Raw genomic sequence first — 15338 nt, 5'->3', positions numbered from 1 at the left:
AGGTAATACTATCAGAATTTGAATAGATGTAGCTCTCTTCCTTATCATGTACTAAAAATTCTTTCATCTTATTTTTTAAATATTTTATTCATTTATTTGAAAGATAGAGTTATAGACAGAGGGAGAAACAGTAAAAATGGTCTTCCATCTGCTGGTTCACTCCTCAAATGGCTGCAATGGCCGGAGCTGAGCCAATCAGAAGCCAGGAGCCAGGAGCTTCCTCCAGATCTCTCACATGGTGCAAGGGCCCAAGGACTTGGTCCACCTTCCACTGCTTTCCCAGACCATAGCAGAGAGCTGAATTGGAAGAGGAGCAACCAGGAGTCAAACCGGTGCCCATATGGGATGCCAGTGCCACAGGCAGAGGCATAGCCTACTATACCACAGCACCTGCCCCTCACCTTATTTTTTCTGAGATGACATTTTTAATTTACATTATAGTGGGCTTAATGTCCCACTAAATAAATAGTTCAACAGGTAAAAAGTAAAAAGACCATAATTCAACAGGAATATAGGAGAGATCTCTGCTGACTAAAATGTTAAACATGTCAAAACATTAGCCATACATTTCTCTTTGATTTTCATCTGCAACACATGTAATACGCTCATTTTTTCCCAAGTGTGGACTAATGTTTATGCTTGTGTGCTTGTGTTTTGGTATCAGATGGTAGTTATATCTCAATCCTCCCAGTATCCAAGTGTCTAACAAACATGTTAACATTACTGTGTTGTCTGTGGATGGTGTGCAATGTAGTATCTGTAAATCCTGTCTTTTGCAACAAAATGGATGCAACTGGAAACCATTATACATAGTGAAACAAGCCAGTACCAGAAAGACAGATTCCACACATTTTCCCTGATCCTAGGTATCTAATAGAGCACCTGAAAAGTAGTATATTGGAGTGAAATGGACATTTTGAGATTTGATGATTGTTTACAGCCCTTTTCTCTTCTGTCAAGGAACAGTGGGTTTTTTTTTTTCTTCATTCATACAAATATGTTGGACTCTTTTACTTAGTGTGGGGTTAACTTTATGATCATTAAATAAACTGAAAGTAGATCTTTGTAAAAATTAAGAGTAGGAATGGGAGAGGGCGGAGTAAGAAGGGTTGGAGCATGAGCAGGAGGGAGGGTTGGGTGGGAAGCAGTACTATGTTCCTAAATCTGTATATGTGGAATATATGACACTTGTATAATTTCTATAACATTTTTCAAACAGAGATTTCTACTTAAAACATTTTGAGTTTCACTTAAAGTGAAAATTTGTCCCAAGTACTTTGATCGTAAGTTTTTCATGAGACTTGTGTCTTTTTTGAAGTGAACGAGCATTGGCTGTTCCATGATGACTGTGTAGTAGAACGGTTCTGCCACTCCCCGGATGGTGTCATGATGTGTGGGAGTCACGATGGCCGAGAGGTGTATGCAGTGACCCACGACCTGACTCCCACCGAAGGCTGGATTATGCAGTTCAAGGTGAAAATGTTGGGCTCTCAATTACATTAGTTAGCATCCGTTAGCAATGTAACAAATTTAAAACATAGAAACAAAGAGTGTCTAATACATCATTGACTACACTTGGAAAAACAAAAGTTAATCTTAAGGTAGTAATTCAACTCAATTATTTTTGGCTTATTGATTGAAACACTATTTCAAGATGAAACATTTGTAACAGCAAATGTGTATCTGTTCAGGGTCAAATACTGATAGAATAAAATATTTATAATAAAAATGTAGGATACTGATTCTAACTCCCTAAATTAAACCAATACATGACTTGGGCAGATTGTTTCTGTAAGAGAAGTTTAAAGCTATAATGGTTATTTCTACTGTTTTTTTTTTTTTTACAAGAGAATTTGGATGTTTCTGGAGAAAGAAAATTATAGAAAACAGAGGCTTGAATTAGCATTCATGCCAACATGGCCTTTGGCCAAGATTTTATGTGAACTGATTCATTCCATCTACCTAATCTCATTGTGTTAGCAAACAAATGTCACATTGTGGTTATCCCCATCACCGAAGAAGGCCATGCATGGTTGAAAGTACTTTCTGTTATCACTTCATTGCATCTTACTTGTAGTTGAAAGTGATTTATTGAGAGTCATAAATTGTATGACACAATAATAAAATTGGTAAAGCTGTTAGCAATCCTTCTTGGTCAAATATTCTGCCAAACAGAAGTGCCAGACCATTAACACAACAAACAATTTGTAAGAGTGGGCCCCAAGCTTTCCAAGGCAGCCGGCCAGCCTGGCAGAAGTACAGGCTTCAACTTCTCTCCAAACCCGCTACACAATGTAGTTGGCACTTTCTATAATTTGTCCCCTGGGGCAACCATGTTGACTTTCCTTATCCATCAGCAGAACAAAGAAAGAATCTGAAAAATACAGATGGACGTAGTACAGTGTGTTTCAGAGGAGCTTTCCTGCTGCCAAGTCCCTATAGCAGAAACGTGTAGCTTGGCTTTCATATCTTGACGGTCTTGCTTTTCTGTTTGTTAGATCTCTGTCGGATGTAAAGTGTCTGAAAAAATCGCACAGAATCAAGTTCACGTGCAGTATTCTACGGACTTTGGCGTGAGCTGGAATTACCTGGTCCCTCAGTGCCTCCCTGCTGACCCCAAATGCGCTGGAAGTGTTTCTCAGCCATCTGTATTCTTTCCAACTAAAGGATGGAAAAGGATTACCTACCCACTTCCTGAAAGCTTAGTGGGAAAGTAAGTAAGAAATTAAAATGAAGCCTGGTGGGCCAAGCTTCCAGAAGTCAACTGGGGAGACTATTGTCAAGCCTAAAATTCTGGATAACTGTAGGTCAATTCATCTTTCCATCCCTAACCCAGGGTTCTCTAATTGATGACCTCTGTGATGAGCTAACTTCAGGAGGCCTTGATTGATAATCCTCTGACTTGGCACATTGGACCTCGTCAAGCCCTTCCATTTCCTACTCCTTGGTGTCTTCAAGTGGGGACAGAGCAATAGTGAACAGAGCAATAGTGATGCAACCACGTACAGTCCCTTAGCACCTTGCAGATGGTGATACACTGGGCACATACACGTTCTGTATTACTACCTTGTCCAAGATGGTTAACACCAGGAGCAGTTCCTAACTCCTCATGCTGTCTGTACTAGCATGGCTTGAAGGTTTCCTTTTCCTCTTATTAAAAATTATGTTCTGCATCTGCAGTGAAAAGTAATTAGCCAGGAGCAGTGACAAGCCAGGGTCATTCCCTGCTCTGGAAAGTCTGTGGATGTGTTCATTTAAGGCAAGTTCCGAAGACCTCCCCTGGACCTCAAAGTTAGGAAAAGAGACACAGTAAACAAGAAGACAGTTGCACCTCTGCCAACTTAATCATGTCATTTGGCTAAAGGAAAAACTTTGTGAAACCAACTAAGATACATGACCAGGACATACAGAATCTTTGAATAAGATGCTAGATTTCCCAATGTCCCTTAGATATCTTTTGCTTTGGGGCCACTCACAGTTTTCTGGAATGAATCTAAAGGGTTTCTTCAGTTAACATATTAGGAAATTAAATCATGGTGCTTTCAGCTGCCTGCAACAGACATTCCAATTCAAACTGGCTCAATTAAAAGTGAAATTTATTATGTCTGTAATGAAAAAATCCAGAAATATGGACTCTAGGATTGGTTAATTCACAAGGTCAACAACATCTTCGAGGAGCCTGTCCCTCCTTACTCTCTTAGTCTTTGCCTCTCTAACCACATCCCTGGCATCATATTCAGCTCTACAACTGGTGCCACTATGAAATCTAAGAGGTGGCCAACACTGTGGCACAGTAGACTAAGCCTCCACCTGTGGCACTGGCAGCCATATGGGCGCCAGTTTGAGTCCCAGCTCCTCCTCTTCTGATCCAGCTCTCTGCTGTGGCCTGGGAAAGCACTAGAAGATGGCCCAACTCCTTGGGCCCCTGCACCCGTGTGGGAGACCCACAAGAAGCTCCTGGCTCTGGATAGAATTCCTGGCTCCTAGCTTTGGCTGTGCCAAGCCCCAACTATCCGAACCATTTAGGGAGTGAACCAGTCGATGGGAGGCCTCTCTACCTCTACCTCTCTCTGTCACTCTGCCTTTCAAATAAATAAGTCTTAAAAATTTTTTTTAAACAATTAGGGGGCTTCCTACTCCAATGATGATTTCACGGGAACAGGTCGGATGAGACGGATGCTTGAGAGCCATCATAATGTCTGTTGTGGACTCATACCCCCATCTCACTTGCCCTGTGTAAATAAAGCACACATCTTTATTGTTCAGCTCAGTGAGTTTTTCCAGTCATGTAATCCATGTAGCTACTACAGAAAGCAAGGCACAGAACATAGATGTCACTCCAGAAATTCCCTTCCCGCACTTTGGATTCTTTCAACAAGAGTGCAGCGTATTTTAATGCAAGGTTAATGATGAGTCCTCTTTTTACTCCCAGATGCCAAAGAGCAATGAGGAAATTGGAATCTCAGGAGAACTGGCCTTTGCTTAACCCTTTGAACACTGTTTTCTGACTCGCTTAGTTCCTGCAAGAGTATTGCTTGGCTTCAGGCAATTCAGAGGCTGCTGCTCCCTGACCGTCAGAGGCTGTGTGTACAGTGACAAGGCCTTGTTCCAGCCTTCAGTCACCTTCCACACGAGTTCAAAATGCCATCAGTGGATCCAAATTGCATCACAGTCCCTGAACTCCAGTTCATAAGAAGCCTGTTGAAAGCTCCAGATGTGTGTTTTTAAAATATGCCTATTGCCTGAAACCGAAACTCCACTGATTTTCATTTTGTTTGGCAAGTTGGCTCAGATATTGTAAGATTTAAGTGGAACCAGCTTTAAGGTTATATTACTAGAAATAGATGATGGTATCCAGGTGACCTTGTTTTTTTAACTCATTTCATCTGGTAAGAGTCTTAAATGGTTTTTTTTCTCTTGGGTACTGAATACATACACATGCAGGACAATGGACCTGACTATAGTGAACTTCTATTTTTCGCCCCTTCGCCTTTGTGTTGCCAACAGTCCTGTGAGGTTCAGGTTCTATCAGAAGCACTCAGACATGCAGTGGGCGATCGATAACTTCTACCTGGGCCCTGGATGCTTGGACAACTGCAGAGGCCATGGAGACTGCTTAAAGGAACAGTGCATCTGTGATCCGGGATACTCCGGGCCCAACTGCTACTTGACGCATACCCTGAAGGTAACGCCAAGGCCCCTGGCACTACACACCAGGCCTGAGACCCAACCTCTGTGTACAACTAACCATTCACAACCATGTCCTTTGGGTCCCCTAGGAAAGAAGCCATCCTTTGCGTAGAAACTTTATATATATATATATATATATATATATATATATATATGTTTATAAACTTTATATATATATTTTAAATATAAACATACTTTATATATAGAAACTATATATATAGAAACTTTATATATATATACACACACACACACTTTTTTTTCTTAGATATAAGAATATTAGGGTCAAGTCCTAGTACAGTTTACCCCATTCACAAAATAAACCAGTTTGCATGGATTCGAGAGTACTAACACTCTGAATTTCTGTTTTCTTTTAAGCAGACTCTTAAGAAAGGGCATTTTGCCCCTTTCACTGCACTTTTTCTATTGATGTGTTATATGAAGGAGAATATTGATGTCATTGTCGTTATGAAATAAAATAGACACATTATCACAAAGGAACAGATTTTCAAAAAGGCCTAAATAATGTCTGAATTTTTGCTTCCAGGAGTCTCTGTTTTGATTTATTGACTGCTAAAATGCAGTTGTGTGTTAAGAATGAGGAGATCGTTTTTAGAAGCTTTTTAGCAGTTACATCATTATTTCATAAGCAAATACATTTGCTCAACGTGGTTGCCACACACATAAAATTTCTGTGAATAAATATAGTACAGTCATCATTATGATAACAGAAAAGTGACTAAAATGTACACACACAAGAGGTTAAAATCCAAACTATAAGAAGCAAACAGTGTGAACAAAACCTGATCTGTCATGTTTGTTTTCTCCAGTAGTTCAACAACTTTGGTATTTTTTTTTTTTATTTAAGCAGAATTGGAACAGCGTTTGCTATAGTGTCTGAAGATATCAGTCTAGTGTTGACAAATAGGGGATTATACAAATCTATATTATGAACTCTGACTTGAATCTTTCCAATGAAAGTGTCCATGGTTAGACATGCACTTCTTCAGACTCTGGTTTACTTACGTCAGTTACGTAATAGTATTCATTTGCTAACATTAATGACATAAACTGGCCTGTGACTGTATATCTTTAATCACAGAGCTAATCATGTTCTAATTTTGAAGAAAAGAGGATTTATTTAAATCAGCTTAACTGTGTAGTAAGATAACAACTAGACAACTCTTATAAAGACTGAAAAAACACAATTTTTCTGTATTCCGTAACTGCATTGCAATGATAAATTATTTTCATGATATATTTTCATCATTTCAAAATGACATGTCTCAACAATGAAAAAAATGTATTATGGACAAAATGGATATTCTGTGAACAAAATGAATAGAATCAAGTTCTTAGCTGTGACCTGAAGTGATGAGCTAATGTTTTGTAAAATGTAGCCATGAACATTAAATATTTTTTTATCTACTTCCTCTCTGGGAAGTAGACAACTTCTGGTTCTTAATCTTCTTACCTGAAAGGAGAAACTGGAGACCCAGGGGAACATTTTATTGTAGATTTTGAGTACTTTGCCCCATCACCCTGTAACTAGATCCTGGTAAACCTGCAGAATGTCTTTCAGACGGCCTTCTGGGGTTTTTTCCCTTTTGGCTTTGTACAGAAAGCTGTGGTTTCAATGTCCCTGCCTAACCACGTGGACTGTGTGCTGCAAGCTGACTGCCTGTAGAAGTCTCCAAAGCCAGGGCCATCACCTCACAACAGCACAGTGGGCAGGTGTTAGGGGCAAAAAAAGTGCTAGTGCATCGGCTTATTTTCTATCTCATTCCCTTAAGTATTTTTTTTGTGCAAGTTCCATAATAATGAATTACAGTAGTAATTTCATGCTGTGTAAACAAATATGCATTTTGGGGTTTTGCTGTGAAAGATTTTTATTTATAGGAGCATTTCTGTAGAAGACTTTACAACTGTAGTTAGTTTTAAGATTTCCTCTTGATTTTACATTCCAGAGTAGACATTTAGCCTAGTGATTAAGACACTCCATCCCACACTGAAGCACAGGAGTTCAGTTAAAGGCTCCTGCTCCTGACTCCAGCTTCCTGCTAAGGCAGGTGGACAGGCATCAGTGATGGCTCCAGTAGTCGGCTTCCTGTCACCCCCATGGGACACTTGGATTGAGTTCCTGACACCCAGCCTCAGCCCAGACCCAGCTCTGGCTCCTTTGGGCATTTGGGGACTAACAGAGGGGTAGATATCTCTCACTCTCACTTGCTCTCTCTCTCTCTCTCTCTCTCTCACTCTCATCTCTGCCTCTGCAAATACTTTTTTTTAAATTAAAAACCATTTTTTAAAGTTAAGATACAAGTGAATTCTGATTTTTAAACAGGATTTGAGCAGTTTAAATTATAGCAGCTTAAATTATCTTCAATATGTGATAGAAGACCACATTGTGGAGGTAGCCTGTTGGTTTTTCTAAATATCTTGGGAAAAGCACCGAAGCTCTTTTTAAGTTCAAAACATAGCTGTATTGTCTTGTATTCCAGTTATTATCTGAAGTTATTTTTCTCCACATCCCACTTATCTTTTTTGCCCCAGACGTTCCTGAAGGAACGCTTTGACAGTGAAGAAATCAAGCCTGACTTATGGATGTCCTTGGAAGGCGGAAGTACTTGCACCGACTGTGGTGTTCTGGCCGAGAACACGGCGCTCTACTTCGGGGGATCCACCGTGAGACAAGCTATTACGCAAGATTTGGATCTCAGAGGGGCAAAGTAAGTCCATGTGGGGCTGTTCTAATTGCAACGTGGCAAATTCGCCCCAGCCCGAAGAAAACGTGTCTTAACCCTCATCCCGGACTTGGGTAGCGTGTTCTGACAGCCCCCGTGTGCTTGCCTCCAGGTTCCTGCAGTACTGGGGCCGCATCGGCAGTGAGGACAACATGGCATCCTGCCATCGGCCCGTGTGCCGGAAGGAGGGCGTGCTGCTCGACTACTCCACGGACGGAGGCAGGTGTCGCGGGCTCGGGGAGCCGCCCGGTGCGGCAGCGGGCCGGGCCCACCCAGGGCCCACCCAGGGCCCACCCAGGACCCCACCCAGGGCCCCTCTGCGAAGTCTCCGCCCGACCTCGCTGACTTCCCTGTGTCCGCTGCAGAAGTCGCAAAGGAAGAGCCGCAGATGCCCTTTGCGTAACACAGTCCACACGCACATACGACCCCTGTGTTGGCGATCTCTACCCTAGAATGGGGCCAAGAGAGAAATTGCATTAAAAAATAAATACCACCGTTTATGAAGAAAGAAAATACCCTCTGTACTGAACTGAGGCTGGATTCTGAACGAGATACAGATATATATATATTTTTATATATATATATATGTATATGTATATGTATATATAAAGTAAATTTTGTATCGATTCCCAAGTGAAAGATCATTTTAATTTTTAATTTTTTTAAAATTTTTTTTTTTTGACAGGCAGAGTGGACAGTAGAGAGAGAGACAGAGAGAAAGGTCTTCCTTTTTGCCGTTGGTTCACCCTCCAATGGCCGCCGCGGTAGGCGCGCTGCAGCCAGTGCACCGCGCTGTTCCGATGGCAGGAGCCAGGTGCTTCTCCTGGTCTCCCATGGGGTGCAGGGCCCAAGAACTTGGGCCATCCTCCACTGCACTCCCTGGCCATTTTAAAATAGTTTGAAGTGTTTCTAAGCAAGCATGTACTAAATGCAGTAGAGAATCTATAAGAAAACATGAGTAATGGCGAAAGAAAATAATCAGAATTCATCACTGGGCTAAAGAACATTCTACTGCAATTCTGTTTTATTATTTGGCACAGCTTAGACGGGACCAGTAATGTAAGGAGGTCTTTACAAAACCTGCCTCATCAGACAGATACCGTTCTTAATAACTAGCTGATAGATAGATGACCTTAAGTATTTCGGGGCATTTGAAAGATATTTTCTTAAGTAATTTAAATATTCCACCTGCAGTCTCATCAAGCAAAAAGAAATAAACTGCATACCAGACCAGCTAATTACAAATTACATATTTTTGTATGTATCACATACACATATTCATATACAAATCACACATATTAAATATTTTGTGCATCATATGTTTTTGAAACACTAGAATTTAATTATCTCGAAATATGGGTATATCATTATTGATGAGGTCTGATGCCTATAAAAATCAAGAATAAAATTTTATTTCTTTGCTTTGACAGCTTTATTTTGGCAAGTATTTTACATATCCTCCCTCTTCACATAGTCAGCCTGACAGAGAAACAATGTTTCAAAATAAATACCCACATCAAAGTGGACCAAATCAATGCTCAGTTTCCAGTTGGCCATGTCTGTGGGCAGCTTATGCATAGTATCTGCTATGGACTGATGGTTTATGGGTTGCTATGTTGGCATGTTTGTTTTTACAGGAATCACATGGACTTTGCTCCATGAGATGGATTACCAAAAATACATCTCTGTTCGACACGACTACATACTTCTTCCTGAGGACGCCCTCAGCAACACAACTCGACTGCGCTGGTGGCAGCCATTTGTGATCAGCAATGGAATCGTGGTCTCCGGAGTGGAGCGCGCCCAGTGGGCCCTCGACAACATTTTGATTGGCGGAGCAGAAATCAATCCCAGTCAGTTGGTGGACACGTTTGATGATGGTAAGAAACAAGACACAAAGGAGTTTCCTTTCCTGAAAGCCTTCTGAGCCTTCTGCCTTCTTGGCTCTTCGGACAGATTACTCCATGAAAACTTTTTAGAACAGGGCCTAGTGGAATACTTGTGCTCTGTAAGTGTTAGCTGTTGTTATACCCAGTGGTTGGCTGCGTGTTGAAATGTCAGCTGAGAATTTAATAGCCCTGTTGAAGACACAAGGGCTAGCTTTAAATGTAAGTTGGAATTTCAGTTCCTAACATAATTTTAGTTTGGTTAGTAACCTGTGGGCATAGAAATACATATGGTATTGGCTTAAGAAGTGTGTCAAGAAGAACTTTGTCATGGTGCAGGTGACCCAGACAAACAGTGACATTTTGCATGTGGGGTAACCATATTAGCATTGAATAATCTTCTTTAGATTCAACTCCTCACCTTGGTTGTATGTAAATAGGACTGTATTACCTACAACAATTATAGGTAAGTAATTTAAAAATCACTCCTAAGGAGTAAGCAAAATCTTGAACATAAATATCTAAGTAATTCAATATTAAGCCAATGAGTTCAAGTTCATAACGTACCTCATTGCTTCAATGTGCCTTAACAGAAGGGACTTCCCATGAAGAAAACTGGAGTTTTTACCCTAACGCAGTGAGGACGGCGGGGTTCTGCGGCAATCCGTCCTTCCACCTCTACTGGCCAAGTGAAAAGAAGGACAAGACTCACAATGCGCTCTCCTCCCGGGAGCTCATCATTCAACCAGGATACATGATGCAGTTTAAAGTAAGGGGGAAGTCGCTCCCCAAGCCAGAACATAGCCTTATATGTGGGGGGTCGGGAGAATAGTGACTCCAACAACTTCAAGGAAATGATTGATTTATTCATTACAAGAGACTTTTAAAAATTTTTTTGTAAAGATTTATTTCATTTATTTGATAGGACAAGTTTCAGAGGCAGAGAGAGACAAAAAGATAGATCTTCCATCCCCTGGTTCACTCCTCAAATAGCCACAATAGCCAGGGCCAGGCCAAAGCCAGGAGCCAGGAGCTTCTTCCAGGTCTCCCATGTGAGCACAGGGGCCCGAGCTGTGAAGCCATCTTCTGCTGTTTTCCCAGGCTCATTAGCAGGGAGCTGGATCAGAAGTGGAGCAGCCGGGACTCAAACTGGCGCCCATATGAGATGCTGGCACTGCAGGCGGAGGCTTTATTTGCTACTCCGCAGCACCGGCCCCTAAAAGAAACTTTCTCTGATAAACAAAAGTGGTCATCTTTTGCAAAGGCCTTTATTCAAGGATGATTGTTTGAGCAAAGATTAAAAATCTCTGAAGACACTGAGACATAGGCAAAAAATGTAACTGCGCTGGATCTGTGTGTGCAATCTTGATTTGCTTCCCAAACCTTACTAATAAAAAGCTCTGCCTACTCCTAGCTCTCTATAGCTGTTTCCAACGTCACACAGTTCTCTCCCTCTCTCTCTTTGTCTCCCTCCCTCCCTCTCCCCACCCCCTCCGCTCCTTCCTTCCCTAACCCATTTCTCTGCCTCTTACATGCGTCATAGTGTTTGCCTCGTTGTCTCTCAGCGTATCTTCCCACTTCCCTTCCTCTCTGACTTGACAAACCTGTCCATTAGACCAACCAGAACTTCCAGAATTTCCCAAAGCCCCCAAGAACTGCAGGAGACTCAAATCTTTTAAATTGCAGATTTTACTTGTTTAGAAGGGTGGAAGGGAATGATATAGATATTTATAGGTAATTTAATGGTTCGATACTGAGAGAGAGAAAGCAATAGTAACTGACGGCCATCTCTCCACTGCAAAACATGCTTTTTTTTTTTTTAAGATTTATTCATTTATTTGAAAGAGTTACACAGAGAGAGGAGAGGCAGAGAGAGAGAGAGAGAGAGAGGTCTTCCATCCATTGGTTCACTCCCTAAATGGCCGCAACGGCTAGAGCTGTGCCGATCCAAAGCCAGGAGCCAGGTGCTTCCTCCTGGTCTCCCATGCAGGTACAGGGCCCAAGGACTTGGGCCATCCTCCACTGCTTTCCCAGGCCATAGCAGAAAGCTGGATAGGAAGTGGAGCAGCCGGGTCTCAAACCAGCGCCCATATGGGATGCCAGTGCTTCAGGCCAGGCCGTTAACCCGCTATGCCACAGCGCCAGCTCCTTTGCTTTGTAAAAAGACATTAGAAGCAGGGATAAAGATATCCATTATTCTTATACCCTTATTTAAAACAGTGCACTACAGCGATGGTTTCTAGCAAGAGACATTATGAGCAGCAGTAGAAATGTACGTGCTTTTGGCCTCAGCCCTGTGTTGAACCCTTTGAGACAAAGCTGAGACAAGCTCCCTGAAGGCACCACCACCTTAAATACTCTTTCCAGTGTAATGCTGTTAGGATATTCCAAGTCGTATTTGGAGCTAAACCACCCCTGCTTTGAAGCCATGTCCATGTCCAGACAAGTGATGGTTTCCCCTCTCCCAGGTTCCCCTGCAGCCTAGGTCAAAAACATCCTCTCTGACAGATTGATGGGGGCCTCCTCTTCCTCTGGGTCAAGCAACACTGAGCTGAAGAGACTGGCATTTTCTTCTCTCACCAGGACAGCTTTTTAAAGAGAGAGAGAGATGGGACAGAGAGAGAGAGAGAGGAAGGAAGGAGCTTTGTCTCCGAATGTAGCAGCATATCGCTGACACATTCCTCAAAGTCACTGTGGAGTTTCCGTACACTTCCTCCAAAGCGTTCACCCTTGCTCACCCTCCTTTTCTTATTCACCATTCCACACTGCGCTCCTCACCCTCTCCAGCTGGTGCACTCTTTCCTCCTGACTTCCGAGTTCTCCTCTCTCCTCTTTGATACCTACTTCCACCTCCCATGTGGCTCTCTGCTTCCCCCAGCCCCCGAAATGTCAGCGTCTCACAGTATGGCTGCCTTTCATCTTGCTCCGTAGACATTCTTCCTGTTGGGGACTCTTATCCAGTCTTCTGGCTCCAGCTGTCACATCCTGAAGAGCAGATGCCAAATCTGCATATCCGATCTTGACTGGCTCCCTAATGATAAAGCCATCATTTGTAATAAGCCCTGCTCACTTCTCTAGCTTTGTTTACTGCTGCCTCGACTCAACGTGTCTAGATATGAACTCACTATCTTCCCTTCTCTTACCAGTTCCTCTTTCTGATTTTCTGGCTTCTGTTGATGGCACTGCCTTCCAGCTAGTAACTAGCTTAAAATGTTAAGTCCTTGATTTTTCACTCCTCACAGCTAATCGGTTACCATGTGCTTTTTCTGTTTCCCAGGGTTCCTAGTATCCACTGGGTCTTCTCTGGACTGTTCCACCTGCAGCGTGACCCTAATTAAATCAGGCATCCACCAAGTACTCTCCCCCTCCCCCATCTCTTCCCACTCCTACCTCTTTAACATCAAGTCAGATGGATCTTTACAAAGCACATCATTCCGCTGCTCATAAACCATTCGGAGCTTTTCACTGCTTCTGAAATTAAGGTCAAACACCAAAGACTACAACTTGTGGTCTCCCAGACTTGACCAGGCTTGCTAACATTACCTCCAGGATGCCACACACACCACACACTGCTCAAAGCATTCCGCACGCTGGTCTCTGGACCTGCCCTGCTGCTTTCCAACCTCTGTGTCGTCTCTTGCTCTCTTCCTTCCACCTGCCTTTCTTCTGTCTTCCCATCTCAGGTTCTTGCCATTCTTCAGGGGCATCTCACATGCACCCTCTTTGGTGAATTATTTTTCCAATCCTTTTAATCCAACACTAGCTCCCAGAGGTGGGTACTGGACCTGGTGGTTAAGACGCCCACAACCCCATGCCACAGTAGCTGGATTCTCCTGACTGCAGCTTCCTGCTAAGTCAGACCCTGGGAAGCAGTGGTGATGGCTCACAGTTGAATTGCCTTCCCGGCTCCTGGCTGTGGTCCTGGCAGGGGATATTGAGTGCATCTGGGGAGTGGACCAGTGGATGGGAACTCTCTCTGTATATCTGTCTCCCTACCTCTCTAATTAATTAACTAGCTAACTAATAAATCTAACCTCTCCTTCCCAGGAAGCACTACAATACTCTCTTTGTGTGTTTTATGATTCCTAACATATAAATTTGGTGGCATTTATGATTTATTAGTGATGTTTCAAATGTTTGATTATATATCATGTGGAAACCCTTTATACACATGAAAATAAGGAAAACACTAAGAATGACTACAAAGTAATTAAAAACTTCTCTTTTTAATTCCAAATAATAGTAATAGTAGCATCAAAGAGATAAGGATATCAATAAAAATGTTTTGAACCAGTGATATTTTTTGTTTCTTTCCATAAATTGTCCTAATGTTACTTACAGCTTGGCCAATGTTTTTTACCCAAAGTTGCAATTGATGTGTTATTCTAATTAAGTAAACAGAAGCAGTACCTTTTAAAACATTAGTTCTCGGCTGGCGCCACGGCTCAATAGGCTAATCCTCCACCTGTGGCGCCGGCACCCCAGGTTCTAGTCCTGGTCGGGGCGCTGGATTCTGTCCCAGTTGCTCCTCTTCCAGTCCAGCTCTCTGCTGTGGCCCGGGAAGGCAGTGGAGGATGGCCCAAGTGCTTGGGCCCTGCACCTGCATGGGAGACCAGGAGAAGCACCTGGCTCCTGGCTTCGGATCTGTGCAGTGCGCCGGCCATAGCAGCCACTTGGGGGGTGAACCAACGGAAAAAGGAAGACCTTTCTCTCTGTCTCTCTCTCTCACTGTCCACTCTGCCTGTCAAAGAAAAAAATTAGTTCTGCATTGCATGCAAAATTGCATGTCATTTACAGAACCCAAAAGATCCCATCTTTTTTTTTTTTTTTTTAAGATTTATTTATTTGTTTGAAAGGCTGAGTTACAGAGAGGCAGAGAGAGAGAGAGAGAGGACAGACTTCCATCTGCTGGTTCGCTCCCCAAACAGAGCTAGGCCAAATCAAAGCCAGGAGCCAGGAGCTTCTTCCGGGTCTCCCACATGGGTGCAGGGGCCCAAGGACTTGGGCCATCTTCCACTGCTTCCCCAGGCCCCAGCAGAGAGCTGAGATCCCATTCTCGATGTCCCCGCAGGATGCCCTCAGAAACTCCCCGCGTATTCCTCCGTTACCTCTCAGAGTGTCATCACGGGGAGAGACGGGGGTCTTGATTCATGATATGAGGCATCGTTTCATCTGGCCTGTGCATTCTCTGTTCACGTTTGTTTTAGATCGTGGTGGGCTGTGAAGCCACTTCCTGTGGTGACCTTCATTCCGTGATGCTGGAATACACGAAAGACGCAAGGTTTGCAAAATCCCGTTTCCCATTTTCTCCAAAGTTGAATACATAATTCAAATGGTTGTCTCTTTGTAAAGTCCCTGCTGATGGAGACACAGCCTGTATTGTCAGTGGCAGTTCATGTGTCTTTCCGTACAGATTTCATTTGTATGCAGTTTGCACAGAATCTTCAAATTTTTCCTTCAAACCCAGAAAAATGCATTTTCATATCAGACTGCAGCCAGGGAACTTTCCATCTCAGAATAA

At 42.8% G+C, this 15338-nt stretch overlaps 1 protein-coding gene across 1 annotated transcript in view; it reads left to right on the top strand.

Moving 5' to 3' along the window:
• The window catches only part of RELN (reelin), a 581586-nt gene that overhangs the window by 549991 nt on the left and 16257 nt on the right, over window positions 1-15338 (top strand). Inside the window, exons 51-58 of the mRNA XM_062213575.1 lie at window positions 1319-1473; window positions 2499-2713; window positions 5008-5185; window positions 7741-7916; window positions 8044-8150; window positions 9569-9811; window positions 10411-10586; window positions 15025-15098. Of these exons, the coding sequence (XP_062069559.1) occupies window positions 1319-1473; window positions 2499-2713; window positions 5008-5185; window positions 7741-7916; window positions 8044-8150; window positions 9569-9811; window positions 10411-10586; window positions 15025-15098 (1324 nt within the window). The remainder of the gene's footprint in view (window positions 1-1318; window positions 1474-2498; window positions 2714-5007; window positions 5186-7740; window positions 7917-8043; window positions 8151-9568; window positions 9812-10410; window positions 10587-15024; window positions 15099-15338) is intronic.

This window comes from Lepus europaeus, chromosome 1 (genome assembly GCF_033115175.1).
Source record: "Lepus europaeus isolate LE1 chromosome 1, mLepTim1.pri, whole genome shotgun sequence".
Lineage (NCBI taxonomy): Eukaryota > Metazoa > Chordata > Mammalia > Lagomorpha > Leporidae > Lepus > Lepus europaeus.
The sequence above is the reverse complement of the archived record's forward strand: the minus strand, read 5'-3'. Positions and strand labels throughout refer to the sequence as shown.